General features: G+C 61.8%; 3 protein-coding genes across 3 annotated transcripts in view; 1 reads left to right on the top strand and 2 right to left on the bottom strand.

Moving 5' to 3' along the window:
* Positions 1–2,877: 2,877 nt before the first annotated feature.
* GDPGP1 (GDP-D-glucose phosphorylase 1) lies at positions 2,878–4,529 on the bottom strand. The gene has a single exon (XM_037911368.2). The coding sequence runs from the start codon at positions 4,527–4,529 to the stop codon at positions 3,321–3,323; it is 1,209 nt and encodes a 402-aa protein (XP_037767296.1). The 3' UTR covers positions 2,878–3,320.
* Positions 2,878–16,370, bottom strand: part of SEMA4B (semaphorin 4B) — a 53,684-nt gene continuing 40,191 nt past the window's right edge. The window contains exon 14 of the mRNA XM_043523461.1: positions 2,878–4,593. Within this exon, the coding sequence (XP_043379396.1) occupies positions 4,553–4,593 (41 nt within the window). The 3' untranslated portion in view covers positions 2,878–4,552. The remainder of the gene's footprint in view (positions 4,594–16,370) is intronic.
* On the top strand, positions 8,759–15,467 carry CIB1 (calcium and integrin binding 1). Its single transcript, XM_037910332.2, has 7 exons — positions 8,759–9,088; positions 10,031–10,065; positions 11,666–11,768; positions 12,217–12,370; positions 12,741–12,859; positions 12,972–13,060; positions 14,126–15,467. Exons 1-7 carry the CDS (start codon positions 8,822–8,824, stop codon positions 14,145–14,147), a joined length of 789 nt encoding a protein of 262 aa, XP_037766260.2. The 5' UTR covers positions 8,759–8,821; the 3' UTR covers positions 14,148–15,467.

Below are 16,370 nucleotides of genomic sequence, written 5' to 3'. Positions count from 1 at the left end.
ATCGATTGGTCTTGTTAAGAGTTGGTATGGCAACCCCCATTTTTTCATTTTCTCTGTATATATACCTATCTATATAGCGGATGCATGCAGTGGAAATTACAGTAGGAAGAGATATCTTCCTACTGTATTTTCCACTGCATGCATCCGATGAAGTGGGCTTTAGCCCACAAAAGCTTATGCTCAAATAAATTTGTTAGTCTCTAAGGTGCCACAAGTACTCCTGTTCTTTCTGCTGATACAGACTAACACAGCTACCACTCTGAAACCAGTCAACCTGTGGAACTCATTGCCAGTGGATGTTGTGAAGGCCAAAAGTACCACTGGGTTCAAAAAAGAATTAGAGAAGTTCCTGGAGAACAGGTCCATCAATGGCTATTAACCAAGATGGTCAGGGATGCAACCCGATCATCTGGGTGTCCCTAAACCTCTCACTGCCAGAAGCTGGGAGTGGACAACAGGGATGGATCACTCAATAATTGCCCTGGTCTGTTCATTCCCTCTGAAGCACTTAACATTAGCCACTGTAGGACAGGAGGCTAGATGGACCTTTGGTCTGACCTAATATGACCATTATCATGTTCTTAAGACAATGGTGAATCCAGTTGCCAGGACATTGACACCTAGCAAGCAGTGACCCAGAGGGATATGGATTTCCCCATGTCTACTTAGGGAAGCTGAACAACAATCTCCAGCTCGAGATCAAAGGACAGGAGAGGCATGAGTTGGGGGATAAGAGCTGGCAGCTGGAAGGAGTCGGGGCTCTCACCTGGTCCGATGCAGAAGGTCAGACAGCAAGACAGACAGAGCATGATCCAAGGGGTTCACTGCAGCATGGCTGGGCTCTGGGCTGATCAGAATGGTCTCTGCTTTAACCTTCATTCCTCTCTGCTGATCCAAGGCCTTCCTGTGCTGTGTCCAATTGTTAATAAACCCAACTTTCTCAGCACTGTGTGAGTGCCCCTGCAGATGCTGGTGGGGCTGCATTGCTCCCTAAGGTAGTACAAGTCTCCCTCAGGGGTCTGCCTCAGTGGGACTCACTGACTGGAGCTCATGGTGGGAAGCAAAGGGGCTAAAGGGCCAGAGATGCTGCCTAAGGAGGCAGTGATACTGCATGGTCCTCCCAGAGACTGTTCCAAAGCTGCGGCCATAGCACTAATCCTGGGGATCTGTGACACACCCCAATGTCCTGGACCATCCCCTCCTGCATGGAACCTGACCCCCTCCAACACCCTCAACTGCCATCTCCTGCTGGGAGACCCAGCCCCCACAATGTGCCTGACCAACCCCATCCACTGGAAGCCCAGACTCCCACAGTGCCCCTGACTCCCACAACGCTCCCTGACTGTCCCCTCCCACTTGGAACCCAACCCCACCCCCACCCACCCTGACCCCTCCAATACCCCGCTGCAAGATGCCCCTCCCGCTGGGACCCCGACCCTCCCCAACACCCGTCAAATCCCCCAATCCCCCACCCGCAGCAACATGCCTCCAGCCTCTTAGATCCTTGACCCCCACCCCAAAGCTCCCGACCACCGATTCCACCGCCTCCAACATGACCCCAGCCACTGGGAGCCCCGACCCCACCAATGTCCACCCACAACACACCCCCAACTGCTCATCCTGCTGACAGCCCTGATGCCACCACCTCCCACAATAGGCCCGTAGCATCTTGGAGCCTTGACCCCTGCCAACACCACAAACATGCCCCCAGCCACTGGCTGCCCGACCCCCCCCAGCGCCCCTCCCCACATGCTCCCAGCTGACCATCCCGCTGGGAGCCATGACCCCAGCAACATCCCCTGACAGCCCCAACCCCATCAACCTCTGCAATATATCTCCAGCTGCTGGGAGCCCCGACTCCACCAACACCCCCAACCACCGCCTCTCACTGGGAGCCCCAACCCCACCAATGCCCCTGACCATCACCTGTCACTGGGAGCCCTGACCCCTCCAATGCCCCCACTACAAAATTAAGTTGACTTAAATTGCATCGACATACAGCCATTGCAGTAATTAAATTGGTTTGGCATGTCCACACTGGCTCCTTCTGTTGGCGTGCACGTCCACACCAGGAGTCCTTGCACCAATTTAAATGTCAGTAATAGCCTAAGCCCCACCACCCGGGACTGACAGCCAGAACAGTCTGCTGTAAGCAGTGCAGTGTCTACACGGACACTGCATCAACATAACTACATTGACTGAAGTGCTACGTCTCTCGTGGAGGTGGAGTTATTAGGTCGTGTACTTGGCGAATTACGTCGGTGGGAGAATGGCTGTAGTGTAGACTCTGACAGAGTTAGGTGGACATAAGCTGCCTTACTACAACCTAAGTCTGCAGTGTAGACCAGGCCTTAGCTTTCAAGTGAAAGGCTGATTCTACCAGCTGCTTGCCCCACACATTCCCTGGGGCCCTGAGCGCTAGCATGGAGTCCCTTAAACTCCCTTCTGTCATAAAGATTCTGCAGTCAGATTAGCTGCCAGTTCTGCCAATGACATAGAAACCGGAGTAGCCTTCTGTCCCCAAACTGTAGAGTCCAGCCCCATCTCTCTGAGCTGGGGGGCCCTGCAGGGTTAGGGTAGACTCCAGGCCCATCTCTCTGAGCTGGGGGGCTCTGCAGGGTTAGGGTAGACTCCAGGCCCATCTCGCTGAGCTGGGGGGCCCTGCAGGGCTACCCATCTATGGTGTTTTTAGGGTGCCTGTCACGGTGGCACTGGAATAAAGAATCTAAGCACTGAAATAAAGTGATAGGCTATGATCGGTACATGCTGGGAGCTCCTCTGTGAAATAGAAAGAGGCCACTGGGAGGCAGGCACATTCTGATCAAACTGGCCCTTTTCCATGTGCTATTGGAAAGAAAGCAGACAGGAGCTGCGTGATGCTGCGGTATTTCCAAAGGTGGGGGTTTATTGGCTGTATTCTCCAGAAACAAGCCCACAGTTCAATCATTAACTAGATAAGGAACTTGGGGGTCACCCCCCCGCTTTATCTCCCACTCCCAGCACACCGCAGAGCCCCACCTAAACTCACATGGGGCAAGTGAGGTTAAGGACAAAGTCCGCTATAGAGATCTTTCTTCCTTTCTTGCCAATGATGGTACAACAGGCCAGTCAGCGTCCCAGAGGATCCAGTCTGCAGTGCCCGCAGGGAGAGGGGCAGTGGTTCAAACAGCAAGGTTGCCTCCACGTTGGATCCTGGAGGCAAATCCAGAGTCACTCCCTGCTCCCCGACTGCCCCAATGAATGATTCTACAGCAGTTACAAAATACGCAAGAGTGAGACTTGAAAAGTGCGATGCCATGTGCAATGCAGAGCCCGTGTGGTTACTCTGTGAGAAGTGTCACCAACTGGCCTCGGAGCTGTGACAGCTGTGGCTCAGGAAGGAGGTATCTCTGGATGATGTGAATGGCTGCTGTCTCTGTAAGGCTCTGGAAGTCTTGGGCAGTTTTGATGGGCAAGTGCCCAGCCAGCTCACAAAGTGCCACATTAAATGCAGCTTCCTCTTTGGTCCCAAAGCAGGACCTCCTGGCCCAGATGAGCACCCGGATTCCAGAGCGGGTCTCTGAGTGGGTTGGCTCCCCAGGAGCAGTTCCCCGGGTCACAAACACGTTGTGTGCAATCTCTTTATCCACCAGGTAGTCAGTGACTCGGCAGACGTTGTGTGCCAAGGCCTCCAGGCCCTCCCCTTCACTGTAGAACAGGAACCCTGGGGCTGGGACTCCCCGCAGAAAGTGGAAGTTGAGTGTGGGGCACAGGAGTTCGCCTGGGGCCGTCTCAATCAGGAGCTCCCAATCCAGGTAAAATCCATGTAGGTGCAAGTGGTTGACCGAGGCAAAGGCTCCGAGGCTGTTAAACCCAACACGGAAGCCTGGGTGGGCACTGAGAAGAACCGACTCCAGCCCAAACTGGAGCAGCTCCTGGGTGAGAATCTGAGGCAGGCAGAGAGCGGGGTCTGGAATAAAGAGCACATGTCCAAACTCCAAGGGGCTGACATTAATCACCACTAGGATGCAGTCAGGTGTCCCTGGGAGTTTGGAGTCTGGCGGGCCCCCTTGGAACTGAGAGCACCCCCTGCTGGGACGGTGGGGAGTAGGGCCCCTGACCATATGGAAGAGGATTTCCCCTGGTTTGATCTTATTGAAGTGGAATTGCTGGGGGTCGAATTTCTGCCTGACACTCTGGATGTCCTGTGGCCTCCTCCTCTCCAGACCTCTCTGGATGTTCAGCTGGGCCACAAACCGGACATTCCCAGGCAAGATACGGGTCTGCAGCTCCCCCAGGTGGTACCTGAACAAACCCAGCTTCATCTTTTCCTCCCAGCTGGACTGCAAAGCTCTGTCAAAACGAGACATGGTGTGGCTTGCTGGCCCCTCTGACCTGCTTCTCCACCACCCAACCCCACACAGAACAAAATTCTCTTCACCATAAACAAAGTCCTCCCCGCAGGACACTGCACGGCGCTCTGGCTGCTCCTGGGAGGGCAACCCCAATGTTTCATGGAGGACTTGGCTGGCACCCAGGGATGCTGCCATGGTAGAGGAGTAGCAGCACCTGCTCAGGGGTTCCCTGCAGGCAGCATCTCCAGCTGATCTGAAACTAGAGGAACCAGATAGAAAGTGTGAAAAATCGGGACAGGAGGTGCGGGGGTAATAGGCGCCTATAGAAGAAAAAGCCCTGAATATCTGGACTGTCCCTATAAAATCAGGACATCTGGTCACCCTATCTGAAACAGAGAATGGAATAACCAGGGGCAGTTATGGGGACATGGATCAAGGGGGTCCCACGCAAACAGCTTCCCCCATCCTGAGAAAGCCTGCCCTGACCCACTCCCTTCCCGGGGGACATAAATCCTAAAGCAGCTGCTAAACCCTGGCTTTCAGTTTCTCTCCCTCCACCTACTCCTCCCCCTCCCCCGCAGATTTCCCAGTGAGCAGTGGGGCAGAGGAGGCAGGATCCTGCAGCTTCCGGGCCCTCTCAGAGCTCCTCCTGGGGCAAGCCCCCCAGGAAAAGGCTGCCCAGGCTGGTTGGCCGCAGGGTTCTCGGCCATGCTGGAGGCCCCTCTCCTCTGCCTCTGGGCGTGACTCTCCTGCACCAAGAGCGTGCTCCCGCGCCGCAGGGCAGGGGCTGTGAGACCCACGCAGGGGGAGGCCGGCATCGCGGTGGTGCAGGGGCCAGGACGGCAGAGGAGTGCAAGGGAGCCTGTCCCCAGGGCTCCAGGAGCCGCCTGTCTGGACGCGGGCAGTACACGCAATGTACCTGTCTGCAGGCGTGTTCACACACGTGCTAACACAGACCGTTCCTGCCTCTCCTCGCTCAAACCCAGCCCACCACCACCTCTCCCGGGCTGAAACTCACCGCCGGTCGGGTCTCCCTCTCCCAGCGGCCCGGCCCGCCGCTTCACCCGCAGCGAGCAGCGGCTCAGGCTCCTCCTGCCGCCCCCAGCCCCGGCCGCGGCCCGGCCCTGAGCCGCCCGCGGGCAAGGAAGCTCGTTTCCTGCGGCGCCGCCCGCCGCCCGGCTGCAGCCTGGGCTCTCCGGGCAGCGCCGCGCCAGGCTGCTGCGGCGGACAGAGCCAGCACTGACCGGCGGGCCCGGTTTGCCCGCAGATCCCTGGGCACCGCGCCGGAGCGGCTCCGGGCGGGATCCAAGGCTCGGGCCGGCCGAGGAGAGGCTGGAGCCGGCGTCTGCGGCGGCAGGATTTGCTGGTGGAGCGACTCCCGCTGCACCTGCCGGCCACACCCCGCTGCGGCTCCTGGGCTCTGCGTCCCTGGGAGGGAGAGGGGGCCGGGCCTGGCTGAGCAGCAGGGAGCTGCGGGGAATGGCTCCTGGCAGCCAGGCCACGAGGGGCAGAACGGGGTAGAGATTGTGTTTAACTCCAGCGGTTTGCCTGGGGGGGGGTTAGCTCCAGAATCTCCCCGCACCCCCCAGCAGGCAGCGCCGGGCACACGGAGAACAGCGCCCGGCGCTGGAGGTCCCGGCAGCGCCCGGCGCTGGAGGTCCCGGCAGCGCCCGGCGCTGGAGGTCCCGGCAGTGCCCGGCGCTGGAGGTCCCGGCAGTGCCTGGCACACAGAGAACAGTGCACGGCGCTGGAGGTCCCGGCAGTGCCCAGCACTGGAGGTCCCGGCAGTGCCCGGCACACGGAGAACAGCGCCCGGCGCTGGAGGTCCCGGCAGCGCCCGGCGCTGGAGGTCCCGGCAGCGCCCGGCGCTGGAGGTCCCGGCAGTGCCCGGCGCTGGAGGTCCCGGCAGTGCCTGGCACACAGAGAACAGTGCACGGCGCTGGAGGTCCCGGCAGTGCCCGGCGCTGGAGGTCCCGGCAGTGCCTGGCACACAGAGAACAGTGCACGGCGCTGGAGGTCCCGGCAGTGCCCGGCACACGGAGAACAGCGCCCGGCGCTGGAGGTCCCGGCAGCGCCCGGCGCTGGAGGTCCCGGCAGTGCCCGGCGCTGGAGGTCCCGGCAGTGCCTGGCACACGGAGAACAGCGCCCGGCGCTGGAGGTCCCGGCAGTGCCCGGCGCTGGAGGTCCCGGCAGTGCCTGGCACACGGAGAACAGCGCCCGGCGCTGGAGGTCCCGGCAGTGCCCAGCACTGGAGGTCCCGGCAGTGCCTGGCACACGGAGAACAGCGCCCGGCGCTGGAGGTCCCGGCAGTGCCCGGCGCTGGAGGTCCCGGCAGTGCCCGGCGCTGGAGGTCCCGGCAGTGCCTGGCACACGGAGAACAGCGCCCGGCGCTGGAGGTCCCGGCAGTGCCCAGCACTGGAGGTCCCGGCAGTGCCTGGCACACGGAGAACAGCGCCCGGCGCTGGAGGTCCCGGCTGTGCCTGGCGCTGGAGGTCCCGGCAGTGCCTGGCACACGGCGCGCTCTGTGCTGGTGTTATTTGTACTCTGGCAGTGCTCACAACATGGCAGGTACTGTGTTTCCCACCTCACCCCGCGCATGGGGCCTGGCTCCCGGGCTGGGGGTCAGTGCGGAGTAGAGCGAGCGGCTGCAGCACCCAGAACAAGCCTGCGTTGGGAAGGGACCCAGAGGGTTTTGCCAACTTCACACATGGCAGAGCAGGGGTCACGTCACCCACCACTGACAGCCGATGGGGCGGCGGGCAGCGGTGTCCAGTGGGAGGGGGACACAGCTCCCAGCATGCCCCGCTCTGGGGGGGGGCACACAGCTCTCAGCATGCTCTGCTCTGGGGGTGGTGTCCTGGGCGATGCTCTGGAACTGCTCCCTATGAAGCCAGGCAGGACTCTGGGGAAGTCGCCTCTCTGGGAGCAGCCTGTCTGCAGGACACACAGCTCCCCCGGCTCCCACCTTCCTGGGTCTGACCTCGGAGCATTCAGCATCCTCTGCCCCTCCATGCGCTTCCCACAGCCAGTCCGCCCAGGCGGGGCTCCTAGGGAAGCCAGAGGGTCCTGCCCCCCAACTCTGCATCTCAGCCAGCCAGTAAAACAGAAGGTTTATTAGATGACAGGAACATGGCCTAAAACAGAGCTTGTAGGTGCATAGAACAGGACCCCTCAGCCAGGTCCATTTTGGGGGGCAGTGAGCCAGACAACCACGTCTGCCCTTCACTCCTCGTCCCCAGCCAGCCCCAAACTGAAACTCCCTCCAGCCCCTCCTCCTCTGGGCTTTGTCCCTTTCCCGGGCCAGGAGGTCACCGGATTCCTTTGTTCTCCAACCCTTTAGCTCTCACCTTGAAGGGGGGAAGGGCCCAGACCATCAGTTGCCAGGAAACAGGGTGTCGGCCATTCTCTGTGTCCAGACCCCTGCACACACCTGCCCTCTAGGGCTCTGCAATGATCATACACCCTTACCCCACCCCCTAGATACTTAAGAACTGCATGGGGGAAACTGAGGCACCCCCACACTATTCAGAGGAAACATTAAGAACAGTCCCATTTCATCACAGGGGGACACGCAGCTCCCAGCATGCTCTGCTCTGGGGGGGACACAGCTCCCGGCATGCTCTGTGCGGGGGGGGGGGGGGGGACACAGCTCCCAGCATGCCCCACTCTGGGGGACACACACACACAGCTCCCAGCATGCCCTGCTCTGGGTGTGGGGGGGGGACGACACAGCTCCCAGCATGCTTTGCTCTGGGGGGGGACACAGCTCCTGGCATGCCCCGCTCGGGGGGGGGGGGGGGGGGCGGACACACAGCTCCCAGCATGCTCTGCTCTGGGGGGGAACCACACAGCTCCCAGCATGCTCTGCTCTGGGGGGGGATGCAGCTCCCAGCATGCCCCGCTCTGGGGGGGGGGGGGGGGACACAGCTCCGGGCATGCCCCGCTCTGGGGGGGACGGGACACACAGCTCCGGGCATGCCCCGCTCTGGGGGGGGGGGACACAGCTCCCAGCATGCCCTGCTCTGGGTGTGTGGGGGGGACACAGCTCCCAGCATGCTCTGCTCTGGGGGGGGGGACACAGCTCCCGGCATGCCCCGCTCGGGGGGGGTGGGGGGGACACACAGCTCCGGGCATGCCCCGCTCTGGGGGGGGGGGGACACAGCTCCCAGCATGCTCTGGGGGGGGGGGGGGACACAGCTCCCAGCATGCCCTGCTCTGGCTGTGTGGGGGGGACACAGCTCCCAGCATGCTCTGCTCTGGGGGGGGGACACAGCTCCCGGCATGCCCCGCTCGGGGGGGTGGGGGGGACGCAGCTCCCAGCATGCCCCGCTCTGGGGGGGGGGGACACAGCTCCGGGCATGCCCCGCTCTTGGGGGGGGGGGACGGGGACACACAGCTCCCAGCATGCTCTGGGGGGGGGGGGGACGACACACAGCTCCCAGCATGCCCCGCTCTGGGGGGGGGGGGAGAGACACAGAGCTCCCAGCATGCTCTGCGCTGGGGGAGGGGGCACAGCTCCCGGCATGCTCTGCGCTGGGGGGGGGGGGACAGAGCTCCCAGCATGCCCCGCCCCGGGAGGCGGCGGCCCTGGGGGGGCGTTGCCATGGGGCGGTGTCCTGGAGACGGAGACTTGGCGGCGGGGCGGCCGGAAGCGGAGTCGCGAAGGGCCCGGCCGGAGTCGCGGAAGTTGGTCCGGGGCCGCCATGGGGGGCTCGGCCAGTCAGCTGCCGCGGGACCTGCTGGACGAGTACCAGGTACCCCCGGGCCGGGCCCTCCCCCCCGGCGGGCCAACCCCCCCAACCCGAGCGCCCCCCCACCGGGCCGGGCCCCTCGCCCCCCCTCCCGGGCCCCCCCCCCGCACCCGAGCACGCCTCCCCCCCGGCCGGCCCCCCCCAACCCCCCGGGCCGGGCCCTTCCCCCCCAACCCGAGCGCCCCCCCCCCCGGGCCGGGCCCCTCCCCCCCCCAACCCGAGCGCGCCCCCCCCCGGGCCCCTCCCCCCCGGCCGGCCCCCCCCCAACCCCCCGGGCCGGGCCCTCCCCCCCAACCCGAGCGCGCCCCCCCACCGGGCCGGGCCCCTCCCCCCCAGCCCGAGCGCGCCCCCCCTCCCGGGCCCCCCCCCGCACCCGAGCACGCCTCCCCCCCGGCCGGCCCCCCCCAACCCCCCGGGCCGGGCCCTTCCCCCCCGCACCCGAGCACGCCTCCCCCCCCGGCCGGCCCCCCCAACCCGAGCGCGCCCCCCCACCGGGCCGGGCCCTTCCCCCCCAACCCGAGCGCGCCCCCCCCACCGGGCCGGGCCCCTCCCCCCCCCAACCCGAGCGCGCCCCCCCCTCCCGGGCCCCTCCCCCCCGGTCGGGCCGGGCCCTCCCCCCCCCTCGAGCGCACCCCCCGCCGGGCCCCTCCCCCCCAACCCGAGCGCGCCCCCCACCCCGCCGTTCGCGCCCCCCCCTCCATCCGGCCTGGGCTCCCCCCTGCGCTTCCCCAGCAGCACCGCGGGCCCTGCTCGCTCCGCTGCCTCCTCCGCCCAGGGGCGCCTGGCCTGGCCCCTCCTTGCCGCTGAGCTCAGCAGCTGTGGGACCCCCCAGCAGGGCTCTGGGCCGAGCTGCCTGCGACCCCCAGGCTGGCGCCGAGAGCCCCCCCTCGGCTGAGGTGCCCTGGCAGACGTGCAGGGTTAACTTTCCTCTTCTCTCTTTCCCAGGAGCTGACCTTTCTGACCAAGCAGGAGATCTTGCTGTAAGCACCCCTCGGGCTGACTTTCCTTCCCGGCCCCACGGACCGCTCAGAGGCTAGTGCTGAGCTGTGGGGCCAGGTCTATACATGAGGAGCCAGGCCAGATGCTGGCCCTTGGGGTAGCAGCCCCCAGCCCACGTGGGGAGGGGGAGAGTAATTGCAGGCAGAAGGTGCCAGAGCTCAGTGGGGAGGGGTCTGCGTGGAGCTGGACCCAGACGTGAGGTTGTTGCTCCTGGGCAGTGAGGGGCAGCAGCAGAGGCCTCCAAGAGCAGCCGGGCTCTCGGGCTGAGCACAGGCTAGACGGTCTCTGCTAGGTGACCTGTAGGCCCTGCCTGGCGGACAGCAGGAAGGTTAGACAAGAAACAGTCTCTGATTCAAACAATGCTGCCCTGCTGCTTCCCACCATGGGGGCTGCTGCTCCGGGGGAGCCCTGGTGTTCGTACGGCCCTAGAGTCAGAGTGGCCTGAACCTGCTTGTACGCTGATCCACCCTGCTGCGCCCTGAGTGCAAGAGCCAGTGCAGGGGCACTTTATTCCTTTGCTCCAAGTTGCTGGGGTGTTGGCATCTGTTGCATTGCACCTGAAGTGGGTAGAGGTGGATATGGAAGCATGGCCTAGGGGTCAAGCATCCCAGCCCCTGGCGCTTGCAAAGCGGGAGGGGAGTGTGGTGCAGCAGTGGGCAGTGGCCAGGTAGCGCTTCCCTTCTGACTGGGAGCCTCTTCCTGCTCTTGCTCCCCGTCTCGGTGTGTTTCCTGGCACAAGGGCGCTTTGAACCTAGCCCTCTGTGCGCTGGACTTTGCTTCAGGGTGTGGTGGCTTCCTGGTGTTTCTAGCCTGCTGCTCTCTGTGGCGTCTGGCTTTACTGGCTGCGCTGATGGGCCGCTTGAGGCGAAGCAGGAAAAATAAGATCTCCGGGCTGGGCCGTGTGTCAGTGTCTGCTCTACTGATACTATGATGCTGTAGCTGCGAATGTCCATGGGCTCTGCCCAGGGCCTTGTCTAATGCAGCTTTGCTGCGTGTGAAGCTGTTGGCATAAACTCAGCCTAGCCTGGTTGCCAGTGGCACCCTGGCTGAGAGCGAGTCCTGCAATGTGGGCCAGGCCCAGACCTTTGGACCTGCACGGGAGTCCTGTGTGGTGACGTCCCTGCTGCGTCCCTTCCTGGCACCCACCCAGCCCTGTAACCTCTGCAGCTGCCTCAGAGCTGAGAGGGGGAGAGCACGGCAGCCTGGCATAGGCTAGAGTCTGAGTGCCCCCCTGTGAAAGGACAGGAGTGGGGCAGGGGGTCACAGTGGGGTGTGTCTCGGAGCTGGCACAGGTGGCAGTGTGGATGTTGCGGTGCCTGTAGAGGGTAGAGAAGAGAGCTGGCCTGCTGGGGACTGATCGGCTAACACTGTTCCTCCTCCCTCACCCCTTGTTTGCGTCAGGGTGTTGTTTCTGGTGTAGCATGGGGAGCGTGCTCAGGGCTGGGGAATAGTCACCCGCTCCAGGCAGCTCTGGGGAAGAATTACCCCTCCACCCCGGCAGGGCTCCCAGCTGAGCTCAGCAGCCTCTGACCCAGACTGTTAGCAGCTCTGCCATGCTCTAATTGTTCTTGTCTCCCAAAGTGCCCACAAGAGATTCAGTGAGCTGCTGCCAAAGGAGGAGAGGGAGAGTATCCTGCTGAAAAGAGTCCCCAAGAGCAAGATCCTCACACTGCCTGAACTGAGGGTATGGTGCACACCCCCTGCTGCTTGGCCTCCCCCCACCCTGCCCTAGGAGGAACCAGGTCAGTCCCTCTGATCTCTTGGTTCTGGGCCAAGACTTGGGTCCTGCCTGGGGGGCAGCTGCCATTTGTTCTGGGCGTGCTCTGCAATCAGGGAGGCGGTTCCAGTCACGGTGAGCTTGCTCCACTTCCCATTCCCTGCTGAGCTGCCAGGGCTGGGGGAAGAGGTGTCCGTCAGCATGGTGCCCAGCTTCTCAGGCCATGCAGGTGCTGCAGGCACCTGATGGCAGGGGGCTAACCAGGAGCAAATGGAATTGCACAGGAAGTTCTAAGGGTCTCCACCCAGCCAGGGATTTTAAGGCTGGAAGGGACCATTGTGATCATCTGCCTGCCCTGCCCCTACTGGGAAGCCCTGGTGCCTCAGTCCAGTGGTGACTCCACATGTGTTGACAGGCAAACCCGTTCCAGGACCGGATCTGCCGGGTCTTCTCCACTGCAGAGGATGGGGATGGCAGCATGTCCTTCGAAGACTTCCTTGACCTGCTGAGCGTCTTCAGTGACTCAGCCACAGCGGAGATCAAATCCCACTATGCCTTCCGCATCTTCGGTAGAGATCAGCCAGGCCCCGGGGTGACTGCTCTGCTTTGCCACCCCGGCTGTGCAGAGGGGGGCTTGGGGTGGCTGCCGCTCCCAGGGGTTGCTCTCATGGAGGGGGTCACTTCAGGAACCTGCTGTCCATGGATGACTTTGCCCAGCTGCAGTCTGAGGTGCTTGGAGCAGGTTGTGGTGTTAGCCAGCCCTACCCCAGCTCCAATGGGGAGGCTGCGAGGCCCCCAGGGCAAGCCTGAGGCCCAGCCAAGAACCCTTCTCTGGGAACACTCCTGCTTGGGAATCTCCTGTGTCGCTAGGCCATTGCCATAGAAACAGGATCTCATGGGCAAATGTCTCTGATGATAACCTGGACGTTTCCCCCAAAGATTTTGATGACGATGGGATCCTGGACAGGAAGGACCTGGAGAAGCTGGTGAACTGCCTGACAGGGGAAGGAGACGAGACTAGGTTGAGTGAGTCAGAGATGGATCAGCTCATCCAGAACGTGAGTGCAACAAGCCTGGCATCTGTGGGGCTTGGCCTGAGGGCTCGCTGGACCTGCTGCGTGGGGCTGCTCAAGCAGGCCTTGAGGGCTGGTGTTTCCCTTTCCCTGACAGATCCTGGAGGAGTCCGATATTGACAAGGATGGGACCATTAACCTCTCTGAGTTCCAGCATGTCATTTCTCGTTCACCGGACTTTGCCAGGTACCTGTGTCTCCACCGCTTGCTGCAGTGTCTGACTGGAGAAAATCCAGCACTTGCTAGGCAGAGAAAGCTAGCCAGTGGGTGGAAGGGGGGGTTGCTTAACTCTCTGTGCGGAGTGGGCATAGATCTCCCAGCTGGTAGCAGGGCTAAAAGCGCAGACATGGACTTTTTAGAGCAGCTCCTCTCTAGAACAGTGAAGAAACCTTTGCCTATCTCTAGCCCCATCCACTGAGGCCTCGCAATGCACGGGGAACACTTCCTAAAGTACCAAAGTCCTGGTTCAATGGGGCTGTGGCTCCTGACCCCTTCCTAGCAAGCTGTATCGTGGCAGCGCCCAGATGCGCCACTCATTTGTCTGGTCTCCAGCCCCTTCTACCGGGTGCTGTATGTAAGTGGAGAGCCAGTACCTGCCCTGAAGAGCTTGCAGACAGAACGCAGCTGGTGGAGCGGGAGGAAGGGCTCTTACCTCCATGCTGCCGGTGGGGCAGGGAGTGACTCGCCAGAGTCACACAGGGAGGCTGTAGCAGAGTTGGGAGTAGAATCCATGGCTCCAAACCCCAGGCCAGTCTCGTTACCACCGGCCTGTCCTTCCTGCTTCACAACCAGAATGAGCGCCGCCCGGCCACGGCAGGGCCTTCTCCTTTCACGGGGGGACGGAGGCACAGGCTTTGCTTGTCTACAGTCACACCATGGCAGCAGGAGAACCCAGCTCTCCCATCTTCTAGTCCTGAGCCTCATGCACCAGACTGCCCTCCTGCCCCCATTCTAGGGCTCATGCACCCCCTTCCTTGGCCACTTGACTCCTCTAGCTTGTTTCTTTGCTAGCTTGATGGGGGCTGTCTGACCATGCTAAGGGTATCCAGGGTGCATCCCCCTCAAGCCATTGGCAGGAGATGTCCAGAATCCTCTTTTAAATACCAGCTGCATTCTGCTTGGGTCTGCCATGTCCCCTTTGAGCTCCATGGTGCATACAGCCCTTCCCCTGCCACCAGGAGACGGTGCCCTCAGCGAGTAGCTCCCCTGTGGCTTAGCATGTGAGAATGGGCTGGTCACTGTCTCTTTCAGTTCCTTCAAGATCGTGCTGTGATGGCGCCACGTCCCTTCCAACGGAGGTGTCCTGTGGCTGGCTGTGCCCATGGTCTGTCCCTTCCTAGCCTGCTGCGTGGCTCTGCACCATCTCTGCACAGTGTCTGGATCCTTCCCCCTCTGGCAAACAGATGCAATAATATTGGTGACTCCAGTATTGTGCTAGGAGTCCGGTGTCTTGGAGCACTCCTTCCATAGTGCCTTATGCAGGGCTCCACGGGACAAGGCCTCTCCTGCCCAGTGTGCTGTGCCTTCTGTGCTCTTCTTGGTCCGCAGGGGTAGGGTCACAGGGTCCTTAATGCAGCTGCCTTGTGCTTCAGACAAACTCCTGGCCCATGGAGGCTACAGGTCCCAGCCTGTCAAGCCATATCTGGATCAGAGCAGAGGCTGCTGGGATCAACATGGCACAAAGCATGCTGGGATTTTTGGTCTCCATGGGCTATATTTTCATGGGCTTACTCCTATGCAAACCAGGTGCAGTCCTCTGGGCCTACCCTGGACATCCTGAGCTGGAGAGGGGAACTCCTGCTAGGGGCCTGTGATAATCCAGGGCTCACCCTCCTGAGCCTCTCTTTGTGCCTTCCACTAGCAAACTGGCAGCTAGGACTCCAGCAAGGAGTCCTTGTGGATGCAGCTGGCCTGGCTGGCGCACTGCCCCTCCTGGCTGGCTCCCTGAGGCTGCCTCACATGGGCCAGGGGTCTGGCAAAGGAATGTAGCACAAGGGGCTTGTTTTACTATGCAATAATGTAACTGGCACCTTAAAAAGCTGCAGTGCCGCAGCTTTGCCCACTTCCCAGCTCCCTCCTGTGGGACCACGCACAGCTTTCTGCTCGGCCGGAGTCGGGGGGGGGCCTGGCAGGGCCTGGCACGGGCCACAGCTGAGAACTGACTTGTAAAGCTTCCGCCCGTGCCACTCCCAGTCTGCCCTGCCCTGGGAGTCAGTGTGTCTGCCAGTGCCTACCTCCTTTCCCCGAAGCAGCAGCTGATTCCTGTTGTCAGGCACCCTGGCCCTGGGTCCTTCCCTGGCTACTCAGGTGACACAGGCCAGGGGAAGGCCATGGCTGTCAGGGAGGATGCTCCACTCTGCAGTCCCACCCTGCCGGCTGCGACCTGATGTGGTGCTAGTGCCTGTCGGGGGAGCAAAGATTCAGGGTGTCTGTCTGTCTTTCTACCCTGTCTTACACGTGGTAAAGCAGCTGGCTTCCCTGTGCCGCTCTGCTGGGCACTCCCCCACCATGGGGGAGAGTGCCTGCAGTCCTCTGCACTGGGCGGGGAGCTGCTCAGCTGTGTATGGAGAACGAATAAAGAGCTGGAGTCTTACCCTCGGGCCTGTCGTGTGTAAGTGTGACTGATGTCTCTGCAGGGAGACGGGTGGGGTCGGTTTCCCCACCCCCCAGGACAAGCAGCCCCTGAGCCGTGCTCTGGGCAGCCTGCAGCAAGCTGCCATCACCTGGACTACTGGAGGCTGCAGGCTGCCTCCTGGGCTGGATGTGTCCGGCCAGATGGGACAGAGGCTATAGTCTCTCCTGCCCCATCACTGGCACTCCTTGCTCCTTAGGGTTACTGGGCCCTGAGTCCTCTCCCTCCCCGTCCATTCACTGTTCCTATTACAGGGTTCAGAGTAGCAGCTGTGTTAGTCTGTATCCGCAAAAAGAAAAGGAGTCCTTGTGACACTTTAGAGACTAACAAATTTATTTGAGCATAAGCTTTCGTGAGCTACAGCTCACTTCATCCGATGAAACTGTAGCTCACGAAAGCTTGTGCTCAAATAAATTGGTTAAGTCTCTAAGGTGCCACAAGTCCTCTTGTTCCTATTATGTCTCCCTCCCCCTCTAGTGAAGTGGAGTGCAGCATGGGCATACCCTAGGGGCTGCAGGGCCCATCACTTGATGAGACTGGGGGCCTGCCTATTCCTAGCAGAGCGATGGACTCCTGCCCCCAATACTCTGGGTGGGGGAAGCTGTGCTCGGCTTGGGGGTTTCCTGGCAGCGCTAAAGGAGTTTGTTTCCAGTCTGAGTCCAGGGGCCGAGCTGCCTGGAGCAGCGAGAGCCTCGTGTCTGTCATGGGGTGGGGGGAATTATGCAGTGGACACCTCACCTGTCAGTATTGCCGAACTCCAGGGAGGCCTCTCCCAGAGCCAGCAGCCAGCCGCTCTCACGCTTGGGTCTGCAGAAAGGCGAGTATTAGAGATGGGCTTTCCCCAAGGGCCTGATGGCACCATGA

The sequence above is a fragment of the Chelonia mydas genome, chromosome 10, assembly GCF_015237465.2.
Source record: "Chelonia mydas isolate rCheMyd1 chromosome 10, rCheMyd1.pri.v2, whole genome shotgun sequence".
Classification (NCBI taxonomy): domain Eukaryota; kingdom Metazoa; phylum Chordata; order Testudines; family Cheloniidae; genus Chelonia; species Chelonia mydas.
This window is presented reverse-complemented; position numbering and strand designations above follow the sequence as displayed.

Bases quoted from the DNA above. Each gene is read 5' to 3' on its own strand.
- GDPGP1 (XM_037911368.2), bottom strand. From the start codon at position 4,529: ATGGCAGCATCCCTGGGTGCCAGCCAAGTCCTCCATGAAACATTGGGG.
- CIB1 (XM_037910332.2), top strand. From the start codon at position 8,822: ATGCTCTGCGCTGGGGGAGGGGGCACAGCTCCCGGCATGCTCTGCGCT. The intron at 9,089-10,030 runs GTACCCCCGGGC...TCTCTTTCCCAG, and splicing joins ACCTGCTGGACGAGTACCAG to GAGCTGACCTTTCTGACCAA. The intron at 10,066-11,665 runs GTAAGCACCCCT...TGTCTCCCAAAG, and splicing joins ACCAAGCAGGAGATCTTGCT to TGCCCACAAGAGATTCAGTG.